Raw genomic sequence first — 17,999 nt, 5'->3', positions numbered from 1 at the left:
AAAATTGTCTCTAGAGTAGTGCAAATATACAGCAAACGGGCATAATTAGCTTTGTCTTCAAGTCAAAAATGGCCCATGTTTGCTCAATACTCTAGGACCAGAAGTTGGCAAACGACAGCCCACAGGCCAAATCTGCCTGTTTTTGTCTATAAAATTGTACTGGAACGGCCACAGTTCCTCATTTACATATTATCTAGGGCTGTTTACATACGCAACGACAGACTTGAGTAGCTATGACAGAGACCATATGGTCCATAGAGCTGAGCATATGTATTATCTAGTCCTTCCTTTAGAGTAAAAGTTTGCCGACCTCTATGCTAGATACCACGCTAAGTGGTCTACTGATGCCCCTTAATTTAATCTGTGTGACAATCCCAATGAAAGACAGAATTAACGCTTCCATTTTCTCGGAGTGAAAACCAACACATGGAACATTTAGGTAATGTGCCCATGGATTATTCTACTAAAAAAGGACAAGACCAGCCATTAAATCCATGCAGGCCGGCTCCAAAGCCCACCTGCCTACCTTCCACACACACCACCTGTCTGGAGATAGAAGTTCAAGTTCACAGAGTTTTAGGAAGTTGTTCTAATTCATGCAAGGTCTGGATGGATACAAATCTGAACCCATCTGCTCTATCCCTCTGGCTAACATATTCACTCAGACCAGAATGTTAGTGCCTGCCTCCTGGAAGACATTTAATAAATGTTGCAACTACTGTGTTGGGATATACACGAGAAATATAGACATCCTCCTCATGTAAAACCAATAAATGCAGAACAAATGTATAAGCACTTTTTCTGGAGCTAAATAGCACTTCTGGTTGATGACTGAATAATCAGTCACATACAGGTTCTCAAAAGTGAGTCACAATGTCAAGCAATTCAAACTTTTCCTCCTTCCAGCAATGCTGGGGAGGGGCACTTACTGGTTCCTATGGCAAGGGCAGGGGGCTTCCACTGAACCAGGGCCTGGTGGGAGCCAAAGAGCACGGAGAGCTGTTGCGGGCGGCCTGGCAGGGGGTGTGGCTGAGCATAGGAGCCAGAGATGACCAGGTTACCAAATCCAAACTCTTCTATGTGGCTCAGGTCACATCCCACGATGAACTCATTAAAAGAGAGAGAGTCCTGCTGGAAAACAGCCTTGCCATCTGTGACAAGGAAGTCGTAGTTTTCACAGGCAAAGCTCTTCACATCAGCAAAGGAGACATGAGCTAGGACAAGGTGGGAAGCGGACCCGTCCAGAAACGTCGACATGAAGACACGAGTGGTGTCGTTGAAGTAAATGATTCGTTTGGACTGGGGCTTCACTGCAAAGTCCTTCAACGTGCAACTCTCCACAATACGTAGGGCTTCTGAGTCCCGACCAGATGGCACGGGGAGGGCTGCCCTATAAATGCCGTCTTTCAGGAGATAAAAGACATACCTGACATGGGATCAAAAGAAGCCTGATGTGATCCAATGCAAGCGCAGATGAGTAACCTCAGCCCCCTGCTTTGTCCTGTGATGCAATCAGAACCGTTTATCTCACCAGTCGCTAAGCCTAGGGTGTCCCAAGGTGCACAAGGGTAAAGGTACTTACTAAAGATATGCACTATTCAATTAAGTTAGAAGCTGGAACACTGGAAAATTTCAGCCTTGCTTACAATGCTTTGTCTTTCAATTAGATACGTGACTTATCAGGAATCAGAATTTAAGAAGAGAAAGGGTCTTCAAGATTTTCTAATGAAGCCTGCTTTCAAAGGAAAGCATAGTATATAAAAATGACATGGCTAAACATATCTTTTATTGTAAAACACTTTTCTCCAAAATGCACATATTCTTAAATCTAATTCTTTCTATACATTTTCTCCAAGCATTGTAAAGGATAAAATAAGAGAAAGCAAAAACATTTAACCCGTTTTTCAAAACCCGTTATTATTTTGCTATAAATATCTAGCAAAATTACCTTGCATTTTATAATGGGCTACGTTCCTCATTTAATATTCACAATTAAGTGTAGGGCAATAGAGCTATCATTTTACAAATCATGAAGAAATACCCCACAAGACAGCAAAACAGCTAGGATGGACCACCCGGTGCTTGAAGCATCCAGTGGAAGAATTAAAAAAAAAACTACCTAATTTGGAGCCAATCTCATAATAATGGTGCAGGTGCATTATTAATAATGAAACAGAAAATATCACCAAAATATTTCATTGATAAACCAAATCTGTAAATAAAATTTAAAAAAAAATAAAACTATTAATTTGGTTGAAGCTAATTTAGAATTTAACAGATATTAACAAAAGTACACTTCTGCTGGGGCACCTGGGTTGCTCAGTCAGTTAAGCGTCTGACTCTTAATTCTGGCTCAGGTCAAGATCTCAGGATGATGAGATCAGGCCCCGCATTGGGCTCCACATGGGGCATGGAGACTGCTTAAGAGTCTCTCTCTCCCTGTCCCTTTGCCTCACCCCATCCTTCTCTCTCTCTCTCTCTCTCAAAAAAAAAAAAAAAAAAAAAAGTATACTTCTTCTTGGTGATGCAACATGGGGGCTTAAGTGGGTAGGAGAAGAATCCATGAAACAAGATGGGATAGGGAGGGAGACAAACCATAAGTGACTCTTAATCTCACGAAACAAACTGTGGGTTGCTGGGGGGAGGGGGGTTGGGAGAAGGGGGGTAGGGTTATGGACATTGGGGAGGGTATGTGCTTTTGGGTAAATTGGAAGGGGAGGTGAACCATGAGAGACTATGGACTCTGAAAAACAATCTGAGGGGTTTGAAGTGGCGGGGGGGTGGGAGGTTGGGGTACCAGGTGGTGGGTATTATAGAGGGCACGGCTTGCATGGAGCACTGGGTGTGGTGAAAAAATAATGAATACTGTTTTTCTGAAAATAAATAAATTGGAAAAAGTATATTAAAAAAAAGTACACTTCTTCTTAGTAAATCTCTCTTCTCACTGACAGGATTACAACCTCTCATCACGACTGTCGAATTATTTTCCTTGTCCTAATCAGTCCCATCCCTGTTCTCCTCCATGACTACTCCAAATCTTTAGCAATATGCTCCACCCCTGTGCTAAAATAACATACTGAAATATAAATTTTATGTTGAGATGTGAAGCTATGTTCTTTTCCTTAAGGGAGGGTTGTAGCAGGCAAAAAGCCGAAAGAACTTGGCTATTAATTGTTTTCTTTAATTTCCCAACTTTAAAGCTATTAAGGGAACATAGATGGACTTCAAAGTAGACAAGAGGAAGAAGATTTGGGGTGAAGATTACAATCCTTGCACCAAAGCAGAGAGAAGGCAGGTCTTCAACCCTCATGGCCACTTTGGAGGGAAGGTGCACAGAGCTGGGGTGGGTAAGTAGGGGAAAGGGAAGGGGTGAGGAGGAGAAGAAGCAGGGTGGGGAAGAAGGAAAGAGGTTTAGAGTAAGGACAAACTCAATGAGTGAATAATTCAATGGTGCAAATAACAGCATAGAGGAAACCACTTCTAATGCCAGGAGAATAAGTGATTTCACACATCTGGAATTCTTTAGGGGTTCTACATACAAAGTGTTGCTAAAAGTTATATGCTGAATCTTACAAAAACTCTATTAGTGTATAAGGAGATGATCAGAAGACGTCCTAGAGGTCAAATACTGGCTTCATTGCAAAAGAGCTGTGTGGTCTTAGGCAATTACTAACCTGTGCCTTTCTAGCCATAAAACTGAGATAATAAAAGTGCCTAGCTCATAGGGTTGAATAAGAATTAAATGAATTTTTGGAAGTAATACACTTAGAATTATCAATTAATATTATCATCATCATTTCTAGTCACAGTTCAAAATCTAAGCACAAATCAATTTTATCTAATGGAAAAAACAGCCACCAAAGACCTCACTGAGATGCATTTTGAGTGACTGATTTAGTGGGTGAAGTTTATTACCTTTATTACATTTATTATAGATAATATTTTATTTATTATTATTTATTTAGTGGGTGAAGTTTATTTATACAACAAATCATTTGGGGTTAATGCCAGCAGCAAATTCCATCTCATGGGATCTTACACTATTACAAATGAGAAAAACAAGATTCAGGGAGTCCAAAGGACTACAACCCTACAACATGGTGTTTGTAAAACATATTCTCGAATCAGTGATTCATTAAAACTTAAGTAACAAGACAAAATAAGAGAAAGTAAGACAAAATAAGTACCCAGTAAATTATGAGTAAATGTGAATAGAGAATTTGATTTCAGATCAATAATGAGCAACCTTTTTTTTTTTTAAAGATCTATTCACTGGGATACCTGGGTGACTCAGCCACTTAAACGGTTGCCTTTGGCTCAGGTAATGATCCCAGGGTCTTGGGATCAAGCCCAGTGTCCGGATCCCTGCTCAGGAGGAGTCTGCTTCTCCCTCTCCCTCTGCCTCTCTCCCCAGCTTCTGCTCTCTCTCTCTCTCTCTCTCTCAAATCCAAACTTTGCCTCGATTTAATTATCTTTGAAATAAGATACATAGATTGCCTTCTCTGGTTCTATGATGTTTCATTATCAAGCAAGTTTCCCAAAGATTCTTGCCAAGGAAGAGAACTCATAAGGCTAACACTTACCCATTGTACGAATCAGCCACAATTTTCTGAGGTGCAGTAATTGAGGGAGGAGTAATTTCCTCAACGTTCGAGCAGTTTCCTAAATCACAGACATACACCTAGAGAATCAAGCATGTATCTGTAGATCAGTGTCTGTCTGTATTCAGTTTGGCCAACAAGTATTTCTTTTTTAATGCGTCCCCCACCCCCCATCCCCTCCCTAAGCACATGTATTTCCTGAGCACCTGTTCTGTGCTTAGAATTGTACTAGTCACTGATCACTTTTCAAAGTATAAAAAAAAAAAAACTCATAAAAGTCTGTTTTGTATCTTATATCCTAACAGATGTGCATCCTGTTTATATCAATAAAATACAAATACCTATTTTCCTGGTTTGTGGAACCAATCGAATTTTTTAAAGATTTTTTTTCTTTTTCTTTTTCTCTTTTTTTTAAAATAATTTCTACACCCAACATGGGGCCCAAACTTAAAACCCTGAGATCAAGAGTAATAAGCTCTACTGACTGAGCTGGCCAGACACTCCTCAACTATTTTTAAGATTTAAGCTGTATCCAAGTTTATAGACTTCCAGTCATGGTGATTGTAATAAGCCTGTCCCTTTGAAAGAAGGAATGTTGAAACACATCAGGACTATCTTCTCAAAGATTTCAGTAATACGGTACTTTCTGAGACTACTGAAGTTAGCCTTGTTTATTATATAATTTAAAATGCCTACAGCTGATTTTCCTCATGATCGGTGGTCTTACCCAGTGATAGCACAGGTACCACCACTCTCTTATGAAAAATCAATTATCATTAATGCAATAAACTCATGGCTTTGAAAAATTACAAATAAAGATAATTTAACAGTAGGTCAGGACTCATCTTAGGCAAAGTCCAGACCTTCCTATAGACCAGATCTAGGACTCAGTGCCAACCTAATGTCTAAAACTCAGTAAAACTCAGAAAGAACTATGTTTCCCTGTAGATACATCAAGATATGCATGTGAGTGTCAATATCTAATTATTCACATTAAATCAGACTAACCAGTTCATCCATGATGAAATACATTTTCTGATAAAGCCAATCTAAGGAGATGGAAGAAATTAATCCTGAACCTCTGTAAAAAATTCTCAGGTCAGACACATCAGACATGTTGGCAACCCCTTTCATCCATATGAGAGTCCCTTCTGAGAAATAGATGACTTGCTGGTGACCATTAACGGATATTCCTAGAAGAGCCATGCAAACACGTGTGTTACAATATCATAATCAAAAAGAACTTTATGTGACAGAAAATTTATTTCTTTAATTTTCAATAAGGAGACCAAAATAGAAGTCAGTCTGGGTCTTTTTTTTTTCTCACGAAGGAAATATTTCTTTCAATCATACTGACCTGTAATATTATGGTGTATGGCCTCTGACTGAAGGCAATGGGCTTCATCTACTAAATGTTTTAAAGATCTCTTTCTTACAGAAGCTTTTCTGGATAAAAAGAGCCACTGTTCCTCTTCTTGAACTAAAACAATAACATGATTTATAGGCAGACCAACCACATGCACATCGACACACAAAAAAATCATTACCACCCTTCAAAGCAAGGCAACTAATGCTCAAAAGAGGCTGGTCAGATTTTTCTCTGAAGGCACCAGGGGCATTTCAACTGCAGCATAAATCACATCATTCCATGACGGGGGGGCGGGCAGTATAGGGTCAATCAAGTAGGCTTTATATGTATGTGCCCCTAAACGCTGACAAAATCACACCATGTAAGGGATCACCATTCTCAACGGCATTGGGCCAGCCAGAGCTCAGCTCATTATCCACAGCCCTGAGAATGTGACTGCTCCAGGGAGGTGGTCCAGACCCCACCAGCCTGGGCTGTTGCGTAACACCAGACAGACATCAGTTGTCTCTGTTTGGTCTTCAATTATCTCTCCCTTTGAGGCCAGAGAAAAGTCCTTAGAGCAATGAAATCTGAGGACTGCAGAACTCTGCTTGACGTCCCACTCAGCTGGAGACTGGTGCAGGGTGCATCCATGAAGGGCAATTAATTAAAGTTATGCAATAATTGCAGGAACAACAGCCTTAAACCTGCTCTATATTTAACTCATCCCTCGATGCTTCTTGCATAACAAAAATGCCTGTCCTTTCCTAGAGTCCTGCAACAGCCAAAAACCAAAGGCTGGGGATAGCAGATACTCAACACCAAAGACGTGTGCAGATTGGGGCAAGGAGCCGTCCATTCAGCAAATAGGAATTCTGGTGAAAATAGAAAACAGATTCCTAGAATTCTGAATCTTTCTGTGTTGTTCAAGGCTCCTACTCGTGTCCCCAGAATATTTCCAGTGCTTCTTAGAAAGCATTTTCATTTATTATTGAATACAATAAGTATTCAATCTCTCAGGCACTCATTCATATGCCAAAGTGAAAAAAAAATAGTACTTACAAAATAATAACAAAAGCTAACTTGGTAGATTGAATATTTGAAACAATAAAATTTAAATTATTAAGACCAGATACATTTAAAAACCTAACGGAGAATGGAAGAAAAAGGTACCTGATATGTATTAATTGATGATTCATAGTACAAAATGGGGGAGAGGGCAGAAAGATGACACATATCCCTAAGCACTCAAGGTAAGTCATAATCACGAGTGATTTCATCTGAAACTAAGGATTCATATGAGGCCATTTTCTTATCCCTAAATTTTTCATTCAAATTCTAAAATTCCTACATGCTCATTTAAAACCTTTGGATCCAGTAACTTCTATTTGGTCAACTACTCAATGGGATTCATTTAAAATTGGAGCTTACCAAGTCCCAAAAGACAGTGTTGATTTGGGGAGAAGAGGTAGGGTTCTTGGGACCAACCAGATGAGCCAGGACTCTGAGATCGGAACCCACCCTTGCCACACCCCCAGTTCCCAAGTAACAGAAGGGGCACTCCCAGGCTGTACCTGCTGAGGATAAAGTGGAAATACCAGATTCTGCCTCTGGCCCCTCACCAACTCCATTTACAGCAGCAATGGAAAACCTATTCCAAAAACAATTTAGAGAGATGTGTTTCACATGGCATGGTGTGAACATGAGATAAAAAGAGAAGGAGCAATAATATTTCTATTTAAAGAACAATGTGGCAATGCATGTATCTAGTTACCCAGTCCCAGGGCTCAGCCCTGAGATGACCATCAATCACAACCTTGTTTGCATTCCGCAGAGAACAGCTCAGGGTCACAGGGGTCAAAAACTGAACTCTGCTATCTGAATGACCCCCATTCCTACCCTAATTTAAAGAGGCCTTAGTAAATGCTGGAAAAGCTAACAATAATAAAATAATTACCCTAATGGTTAATGAAAAAACACTACTAACAGAATTTCACCTCCTTCTTTTTTTCCTGTTGGGTTAAATGAAGAAATGGTATTTATGGTGTTCGTGATGTCTTTATGGGTGCCTATTTGTAAGGACCCCGTGAATACAAAAGAAATACTTCAGAATGTTTTTGCGTAGGACACTGTAGTCCAACAAACATACAAACTTGAGGAAAATTACAGTAACATCAACCCAACGGCACAAAGTCAATGGGAGTTTTCCAAATACATTTAAATGACTTTGGGGCCATATTTCTTAAATAATGATCATGCCCACAGCCATGTTGGCTCCGTCTTCCTTGCCCTACTTCGTTCTTACCTGTAGGTAGTATTTGGTAGAGTGGAGTAAAACTGAAAACTGGTTCTCTGTGTCCCTGAATCTAATTGTTGATTTTTGCTGATCAGCCTTAAGTTGTAACCCAAAATAGGTCCTCCTGGGAATTGGGGTGGATCCCAACTGACTTCCACCGTGTCTGGACTCGAGCTCTCAATATTTCTAATGGAAGGCGCAGTCTCAGGAACTAGAAGAGGTAATGGTGACACGGTGAGCAGGAAACTGTACAACCAAAAAAATGTAAATAGCATGGGGAAAAGAGTCTTATCTTTTGAAGTGTAAATTAAATATTTTTATTAATATTCAAAATAAGGGATAGAAGGTGGTACTACAGCTAGGAGCTGCAACTCTTGTTCCCTAAATGAGACCAGCTGGCTACCTTCCTAAGGGCCTCTACGTTATTTTCTTTGCATCTAATTTATGAAGGGGCAGGGATGCAAAGAGGATAAATGTCTAGAACAAAGTTATCCGAAGTCTGCAGAGATAGGAGTGAGTTCAAACTGTGGGGCGGGATCCAGTTCCTAAGGAGAAGAGAATCTGTAACAAAACAGGAGTCAATGATTAATAGGAGTTGAAGGAAGTAAATCTAAATCGTGGGCCTTTTCACTCACTGGAGTGCTGGCTAAAGCCTGACCAGTCGCAGCTAAAGATACGGGCTCAGATAAGCCTGAATTAGAACAGTGTGCCTCCCTCTTGCTGACATCAGCTCTGTGGACCCAGACCGCCCGTCCTTCCCACAGCTCCCGAGGTCCCTAGGAATCCAAGTTCACTGAGCTTGAGCAGCATCCTCTCCCTTATGAGGGATTAAAGGAACACGTATTAATTAATTAAGCATTCACTTCTAGACTTAAAAAGCTACCAAAGTAGCAAAGAACAGAAAGAAAAACAAAAGATCTAACAGCCTGCCTGCCATTCCTGCCTCCACCTATTTTCATACCTCCAGCCCCCTGAAACCACACCCTTTCATTTCCTCTTCCTGTAGAAAGACACACTCTGATGTCACTTCTTTCTTGTGTAGACTTCCCTCCCTTGAGCACTATTGGCAAACAGTCTCTGTCAGCCACTCCTGACTCAGGAAAGTTGGTAGAAATAAGACAGTGCAGCCTTCACATTGGATAAGTTTTTAAAACGCATTTTAGGGGCACTTAGGGGGCTCAGTCTTTAGTTAAAAGCTCTGCCTTCAGCTCAGGTCATGATTCCAGCATCCAGGGATGGAGCCAGAGGGTAGGGCTCTCTGCTCAGTGGGGAGCCTGCTTCTCCCTCTCCCTCTGCCAGCCATTTCCCCAGTTTGTGCTCTCTGTCTCACTATCCTTCTTTGTGTCAAATAAATAAATAAGATCTTAAAAAAAAAAAAAAGACCATTTATTGATCTGTCAGCCTTTCTCCAATATGATTCCTCCCTAACTCTCAGACCAATCTTTGGCAAACACAAACATCATTGTGTCCACTCCTCGGCTCCCTGCACTCAGTCACCTTGGCGAACCAAGAGGTATGAATCATCTTTCGCTAATTGAAATCAAGAAGTCAAAAAACCCAATTCATTAGGGTCAATGCTCAGATACGATCCATTCCACTTCAAGCAAGTTGTATGCCACCCACAAGGTGAGCTGTGATTAATGTTTGAATCTCTCCCACAGAAGTCCTCCCCGAAAGGCCAGTCAGGGTGGGCAAGATATTCCTTGCCTATTAACCATTCTACTTGGTTAAGAAATTATTTTCATAAGGGCCTCAATTAAAAGGTAATAATACTACCTAAATCATACATTTCCCATCATGAAAGGAGAAGAGGGCCATGAGGCATGGATCACAAAACAGGTAACTATATGTTTTAATGTGGCTAGAAAAGTGAGAAGAGGGGCACCTGGGCAGCTCAGTGGGTTAAGCCTCTGCTTTTGGCTCGGGTCATGATCCCAGGGTCCTGGGATGGAGCCCCACATCGGGCTCTCTGCTCAGCAGGGAGCCTGCTTCCTCCACCCCTGCCCCCCGCTCTCTCTGCCTGCCTCTCTGCCTACTTGTGATCTCTGTCTGTCAAAAAAATAAATAAAATCTTTAAAAAAAAAAAAAGAAAGAAAGAAAAGTGAGAAGGAATTGAGGAATGAGGTCTATCCACGGAAATGTCACCCAGTGTAGGTCTAGAATATCTGGAGGACATGAAGGCTTATGAATCCAGGAGAAAGGCTCAGAACCAGAAAGCAAAATTTGCCTTCTTATTATTTTGATTTGAAGCCATGGGCCCTGGATCATATTACCTCTCCAGCATCAGAAAATCTCCTGGCACTATTGGAATACATGAGGCATTGCTTTGAGCAAAGAAATATCCATGTATTTCACTGCAATCTGGAACATTTCAAATATTGTTCTAGCCAGTGTCTGACCCAAGATTTGGAGGATGGTCAGGGAGTAATCAGGAGAGGTGGCCACACACAGCCTAAAATCTGGTAAGTAGTAAGAAGTGTAAATCAGGGAAAAGGGAAAATGCCATCACCAGCTTCTCAGCTGTCTAGCTGTGCGTAGGTCCACAGCCTCGTTCAGTGTGAGGCTCTGTGCTCACTGCCACATCTCCAGAACTGAGCAGTCGGAACACCTAACACCTGGCCTGGAGTACATCCCCACAGGTCCAGTCAGCTAACCCCGAGGGAAAGGGCACCACAGGACACTCCTGCTATGTCCAGACATGCATTCCCCTAAAATGCTCTAGGTTTGACCCCTTTCCCCGGTGTGGAAGTCACATCTTCAAAAGAAAAAAATCAGAAAACACTCCAAGATAGATGCAATGTTTTTTTAATATCATGGCTGATAAAATGTCCAAGTATTATCCTCACTTCCAGGATGGCTACTGTACCCCTGTGCTTCCCAGTCTCATTCTCTCACAATTATCTTTTTCAGAAACATGTGAAACAATTACTTCTCTGCTATCAAACTGTCCTTAACTGTTAATGGCTTCTTGAGGCTTATTCTGCTACCTTATTTAATACTGCGACCTGACCATCTGTCACCCTTGTGCCCCATTTGCAAGCCCCTAATGGACAGATCCTGTTCAAAATGCCCTTCTTACCATTGTACAGAGCAGCACTTTCCCACTTACAATGAACTTTCGTTATTATATTATGTTAACGGCTTAGAGCATGTCTTCTCCACCAAAAGGTGAGCATCACAAGACCAGGGAGTGTGTTACTGATCACAGAGCCATGCTGAGCCCCTAGAACACTATGGGGTACATGATTAGGTACTCAATTACTGGATGGGTCAATGGAAGAAGGAATAATTTATTTCATTATTTAAAATAGAAACAAACTAAACTTAAGCTTTGGAATCATCTCCTTATTTCATGAGCAACAGAGACACACCATACCTCCGTAAGGATGAGTCCTATAACTGGGACTTGGTGGAGAATACAGCTGTAGCTGGGCTGTGAAGATCCAGACCACTCGGAAAATATACTCAGTGAAGGGGTGCAGGGGCTCCACCACGTATGAGAGCTTGGACACAGCCTATGTCAGGGAGAGATTAATAATAAGCATTTATAGAATCCCCACTGCACCGTGTGGCTCAAGACCACAGAGGAGTGCATCTAATCCAACCACCCATCTTATACTTAAATCTTCTCTAGAATGTCTTTATGCCTATTATAATCTGTAGCAATTGGGAACTTCTAGTAATTTGGGCAAAAAAATCTGTGTGTATGTACGTAGGCAACTTTTCATACCTCAGTATAAGTCCAGCTTCCAGGAAGTTGTGCGTATTTCCACTGAATGATGTATTTTACTCCAGAGATGTTGGCAGGTTTCCATCGTAAGGTCACACCGTGGCTTCCAATGGAAGAAGCAAAGGGTGCAGTGGGGAAATTGGCATTTTCTGGAGGAGAAAACAGAACTCCATTCACCAAGTCCCTCTGTCTGTCAAGTCAGGAGAAAGGTGTCTGTTTCATGTCGGGCTCTCAAGAGTCTCTGGTCACAACTACATATTGCCACAATAACTTACCGGAAAAATAAATGATGCACATACTCATTGGTTTATTTTTAAAAATCAGCTAGACAGTCTGGCATCTTGTTTTCGCCATGGAATTCACTACTATCATTTTTTTACAGGTAAGCAACATGGAATATTAGTTTTATCTTACAATACACCTTCCTTGCTGGGTGCCAGGGGCGTGGATGGTACCTATCCGAACCATGCATTGTTCCAGAATATGTATCCCAAGACGTTTTTTAAACTTTACACTACAATCCTGTTGCTGTTGCTTGTCTTGTCAATAAATTATTATTTTTTTAAGATTTTATTTATTTGTTTAACAGAGAAAGAGACAGAGAATAAGCAGAGGGAGTGAGAAAAAGAGAAGCAGTCTCCCTGCTGAACGGGGAGCCCAATGTGGGATTCAGGGTTCAGTCCCAGGACCCTGGGATCATGAACCTGAGCTGAAAGCAGAGGCTTATGCAATGAGCCACCCAGATGCCCCCTAATAAATTATTTTTACATGTTCAAGTAATTATACTTCAAATGATTCTATATTCAGTTGTTCTATATTATAAAATATTTTGTGACTTCTAAAATGAGTACTGTTGATATGGGAAACAAAGGCAGAAGAAAAATTATTAAACTTCCTTAATACTTATAGCCCATTGGCAAGTCCTTGAAAGAAGCAGAGTAACGTTCCTCTAGGGATTCAACTGCCTCAATACTGACACTTTGGTAAGAGCAAAAGGCAGTCTTAGCTGGACTAAGGACTCCAGGAACCTGAAGATCTTCTTTAAGTATAAAAATCCTTTTAGAAACTTCCTTTATCTCTACTCCCCAAGATACATGTTGGCACTCATCCTCCAAGCATGTGACCCACTGATCTATATTAGAGGGTCTCATGACTAAGGTTTCAGTGGACAATAATAAATGACCTTTTCCCAACAGTAGTTAACCCTCCTCAAGGTCCTGAAAAACTTGCTTCCAAAATTCAGGAGAGACTTATGCTATCCCGAGTCCCCTCCCCACTTAAAAATATATGTCACCACCACTCAGCTCCTTCTACCCATAGGTCCTGTCCCTGTGCTTTAACAAAACCACCTTTTTGCACTAAAGATGCCTCAAGAATTCTTCCTTGGCCATTGGCTTCAAACCTTAATGTCTTTCCTACATCAGTGTTACAACTGGCAATACACACTTATTGTTGCTACTTCCAGGCCATGAACAAAAGGCAAGAATTTGGAATGGTAGGTTCCATTGGGATGAAGTTATTTTACTCTACTTTTTCTATCTTCCAAAACTGTAACTGATACCATGCTTCAGGTTGCTTTTCCCCCCAGTTTTTAATTGTGGTAAAATACACATGACATAAAATTTACTATCTTAACCACTTTTAAGTATGTTCATGGTTCTGAGTACATTTACATTGTTGTGCAATGGTCACCACCAATCACATCCAGAACCCTTTTTATCTTGCAAAGCTGAAACTCTACTCATTAAACATTAACTCCCCATTCTGCCTCCTTGTAATCCCAGGCAAACACCATTCTACTTTCTGTCTCTATGACTTTGACTACTCTAATACATCATGTACGTGGCATCAAACAATATTTGTCTTTTTGTGACAGACTGATTTCACTTAACATAATATCCTCAAGGTTCATCCACGTGGTAGCAGGTGTCAATTTTCTTTCTTTTTAAGGCTGAAGAACATTCCATTGTATGTATGTATACATCAAATTTTCCTTATCCATTCATCTGTCAATGGACCCTTGGATTGCTTTATGTGTTAGCTATTGTGAATTCAATGAGAGGTGTATATCAGTGTATAAATATCATTTCAAGATCTCATTTTGAGTATGTACATACAGGTGGAATTGCAAGATTATATGGTAATTCTGTCTTTAATTTTTTGAACAACTGCCATGCTGTTTACCACAGAGGCTATATAATTTTACATTCCCACTAATGATGGGCAAGGATTCCAACTGCTTCACATCCTCATCTAAACTTTTATTTTTCTGGGTTTTTTTTAAGGGTAGCAAGTCTAATGAGTGTGAGGTGGTATTTATTTCTAGTTTAGATTTGGATTTCCCTGATCATTTAGTGATGTTGAATATCATTTCATGTGCTTATTGACCATTCATATATATTCTTTGGAGAAATATCTATTCAGATCCCTTGCCCATTTTTTAATTGGATTGTTTGGTTTGCTTGGTTGTTCAATTTTAGGAGTTTCTATATATTCTGGATATTAATCCCTTATCAGATATATGATTTGCAAATATTTTTTCCATTCTATTGTTGCCTTTTTGCTCTGTTTGTAGTGTCTGATGATGTATATATTTTTTAAATTTCATGAAGTCCAGTCCATTTTGTCTTTCATTGCCTGTGCCTTTGGTGTCACGTCCAAGAAGTCATTGAAAAATCCAACATTGAAAAGCTTTTGCTCTATTTTTTCTTCTAGGAGTTTTATAGTTTTAGGTCTTGCATTTAAGTCATTAATCCATTCTAAGTTAATTTTTTCATATGATATTCTATAAGGTCCAACTTCATTCTTTTGCACATGGATATCCAGTTTTTCCAGCACCATTTCTTGAAAAGATTTGTCTTTTCCCCATTGAAAAGTCTTGGCACCATTGTCAGAAGTCATTTGACCATCTATACAGGATTCATTTCTAGTCTCTGTTCTAGTCCATTTGTCTTTATTACTGCGATACATTTAAAATCAGGAAGCTTTGTTCTTCTTCTTCTTTTTTAAGATTTTATTTATTTATTTATTTGACAGAGAGAGACACAGCAAGACTGGAAACACAAGCAGGAGGAATGGGAGAGGGAAAAGCAGGCTCCCCACTGAGCAGTGAGCCCGATGTGGGGCTCGATCCCAGGACCCTGGGATCATGACCTGAGCCGAAGGCAGCTGCTTAATGACTGAGCCACCCAGGTGCCCCCACTTTGTTCTTCTTTTTAAGATTTGGGGGTCTTCGGAGATTCTAAATGAATTTTCGAAAGGATCTATTTCTGCAAAAGATACTGGGATTTTGATAGGGATTACATGAAATCTGTAGGTTGCTTTGTTTTAAGCATTGACATATTAACTGTATTTTCTTTCAATCCATGAATATGGGATGTCTATTTATGTCTTCTTTAATTTGTTTCAGAAATGTTTTATTATTTTTATTTTATAAGTTTATCACCTGCTTGGCTAAGTTAGTTCCTAAGTATTTTATGTTTATTGATGCTATTGTAAATGGAATTGCTTTGTTAATTTCCTTTACAGACTGTTCATTATTAGCAAACAGAAATGTAACTGATTTTCATGTGTCAAACTTGTATACTGCTACTTTGCCAAATTTATTAGTTCTAACAGTTTTTTTGTACTATCTTTAGCATTTTTAAAAAAGATTTTTTTAATTTATTTATTTATCTGACAGAGAGAGAAAGAGAGCACAAGTAAGCGGAGTGGCAGGCAGAGGGAGAAAGAGAAGCAGGCTCTCTGCTGAGCAGGGAGACCAATGTGGAGCCCCTGGAATCAGGACCCGAGCCAAAGGCCTGAGCCACCCAGGTGCCCCTAGAATTTTTTACTTGTAAGATCATATTATCTACAAACAAGGATAATCTTCCTTCCTCCTTTCCATTTTGGATGGCTTATATCTTTTTCCTGCCTCATTGCTCTGGCTAGGACTTCCTGTATTATGCTAAATAGAAGTGACAAAAGCAAGCATCCTTGTCTTGTTCCTGGCCTTAGAGGATAAGATTTCTTTTTTAAAACAACAATGACTACTCTGGCCTAGAAAACACAGTAAGTTTTTGTAAGAAGTTTAAAATGGCTAAATACAAACTTCCATGACCTCTCTCTTTCTGGTTAAAAGTTGACACCATTCTGATCACTATAGATACTTAATCCGGACTAATTAAAGTCTATATTACCAGAATACTCTGTGACCCAGAAAGAAGAAAACCATTGTCATCTGAGGTTCTAGCCCACAGAGAGACTTTGCACAACACTTCTTTGCTGATTCTTTTATTTATGGTTCATTTTTAGCTATTATAACTATACAAGCAAAACACAGTTCCATTTTCCCACCTGTTTTATGGTGTGAGATGCTTAATAGCAGATATTGAACTATTCTGTGGGAAACCTTTGTCAAAAAATAAAGGACACTGGTATAAAATGGAGTCAAGAAGCCCTGAAGGGGGCCCTCTCACACACACACATTCCTGGTTGCAGCATGAACTAACACTAAGAAGGAAGTTAAGATTTATTTTGTCAAGGAGGACTTCTATCACATGGGAATTTCATCTTTTTTTTTTTTTTTTTTTTTTTTTTTAAAGAAAAAGAAGGAAGAGCCCTACTTGCTCCAGCAACAATGCACTAACCATCTCTCACAGACAATGAGAAACTGTCACAACCTTGAACTCTTATTCTTCTCTGGTGAACTTTTGTTCAAAACAATCGTCCCCAATTTCCTCCTTTCCTCTATAAAAGCTGACCTTCCCTTTGTTCTCCAGACTTGCCGATGGTTTGCCATCATTTGCTTGTCCTGAATTACAATTCCTTTGCTATTCCCAAATAACTCATTTTGCCAGTAAGATAACTGGTTATTTTATTTTTGAGATTGACACTTTAAAGAGGGGTCCAGTGTAGAGTTGTCAGCAGAGTAAGAAAGAAGATTCAAAACAATCAGGACGGTGAGCTGAGAACTTGGTAAAAGGGACCAGAATTATACAAGTAAGTACAAATAAATGTAAACTTCACAGCTAACTGGAGATATGTGTTTCAAAGCCATGGCAATATGTACTGAAAATGAGAGGTCAAGTAGGTTTGTTCTAAAACGTCAGGACAAGAATTACCTAAGTGAGAAAGAGAAGCTGAATTGAGCTGTATACTACTTTCAACACACTGCTAAATGGGTTAGAAAAGGCTCTGGAATTAGATCAGAAAGTTAAAATCAAATTACTCCCTTTATAGTTCATCTTCAAGTTCATCCCTTTCTATATGACCCCAAGCAAATATATATACTTTTGCCTCATTTTTCTCATCTGTAAAATGGGGATAATAATAGTATTTATCCCTCTGAGCTCGAAAAGAGCTAATACCTATAAGTTACTTTTACCAGTGCCTGACTCATAAATGCCTAATAAATAATAGTGCTTTTTATTTTAATATATTGTTAACTATCACCATTTCCACTGTGGAAAAGAGACATGGATGGTATCTAAAAGAGAATAATGTAGCAGACTCAGAGATAAATGGGCCACGTACCATATGTGTTAGAGACAAACATAATCTTAGGTGTATGGGCAAAAAGATTCAGTCTAACAAATTAAAGATATGGTCTATAAGCATAACTGCCTTTATTTAGACTTGGTGCATCTCATTTGTTAATGGTCTATAGACATTGATCCATGGTCAAGAAATTTTAAATAAAGCATTGATTTCATTTGTATTCTAACAGAGTATATAATTAAGTTGGTAGTATAACTTTGGAATGTAAGAAAAGAATGGAAATCAAAGTTTCCTAAACTTTCTCAGTTCTGGCATCCTTAGTTTCTCAGTTATTTTTTCATAACTCCTTGGACCAAAAGAATTACCTAACAGCTCCATTAATTAAGTATTGTAACTCAAGTATACATGTCCTTTCAACTTAGTAGATGTTTGAAAGAAATAACACACATAAGTTGAAAGATAATATATGTATTTAAATCTTAAATAAAAATGATTTCACACTAATGGGATCTGTGTGCCTATTGGGGATGGCACAATTTCTCAGTA

At 39.5% G+C, this 17,999-nt stretch overlaps 1 protein-coding gene across 2 annotated transcripts in view; it reads right to left on the bottom strand.

Moving 5' to 3' along the window:
• ROS1 (ROS proto-oncogene 1, receptor tyrosine kinase) overlaps positions 1 to 17,999 on the bottom strand; it is a 114,170-nt gene that overhangs the window by 79,372 nt on the left and 16,799 nt on the right. For both annotated transcript variants that reach the window (XM_044250043.1, XM_044250052.1), the window contains exons 6-13: positions 11,976 to 12,124; positions 11,622 to 11,760; positions 8,255 to 8,456; positions 7,524 to 7,600; positions 5,959 to 6,081; positions 5,610 to 5,794; positions 4,584 to 4,681; positions 930 to 1,426 (exon numbers count right to left, since the gene is read on the bottom strand). In XM_044250043.1, the coding sequence (XP_044105978.1) occupies positions 930 to 1,426; positions 4,584 to 4,681; positions 5,610 to 5,794; positions 5,959 to 6,081; positions 7,524 to 7,600; positions 8,255 to 8,456; positions 11,622 to 11,760; positions 11,976 to 12,124 (1,470 nt within the window). The remainder of the gene's footprint in view (positions 1 to 929; positions 1,427 to 4,583; positions 4,682 to 5,609; positions 5,795 to 5,958; positions 6,082 to 7,523; positions 7,601 to 8,254; positions 8,457 to 11,621; positions 11,761 to 11,975; positions 12,125 to 17,999) is intronic.

Source organism: Neovison vison, chromosome 1 (assembly GCF_020171115.1).
Source record: "Neovison vison isolate M4711 chromosome 1, ASM_NN_V1, whole genome shotgun sequence".
Lineage (NCBI taxonomy): Eukaryota > Metazoa > Chordata > Mammalia > Carnivora > Mustelidae > Neogale > Neogale vison.
The sequence above is the reverse complement of the archived record's forward strand: the minus strand, read 5'-3'. Positions and strand labels throughout refer to the sequence as shown.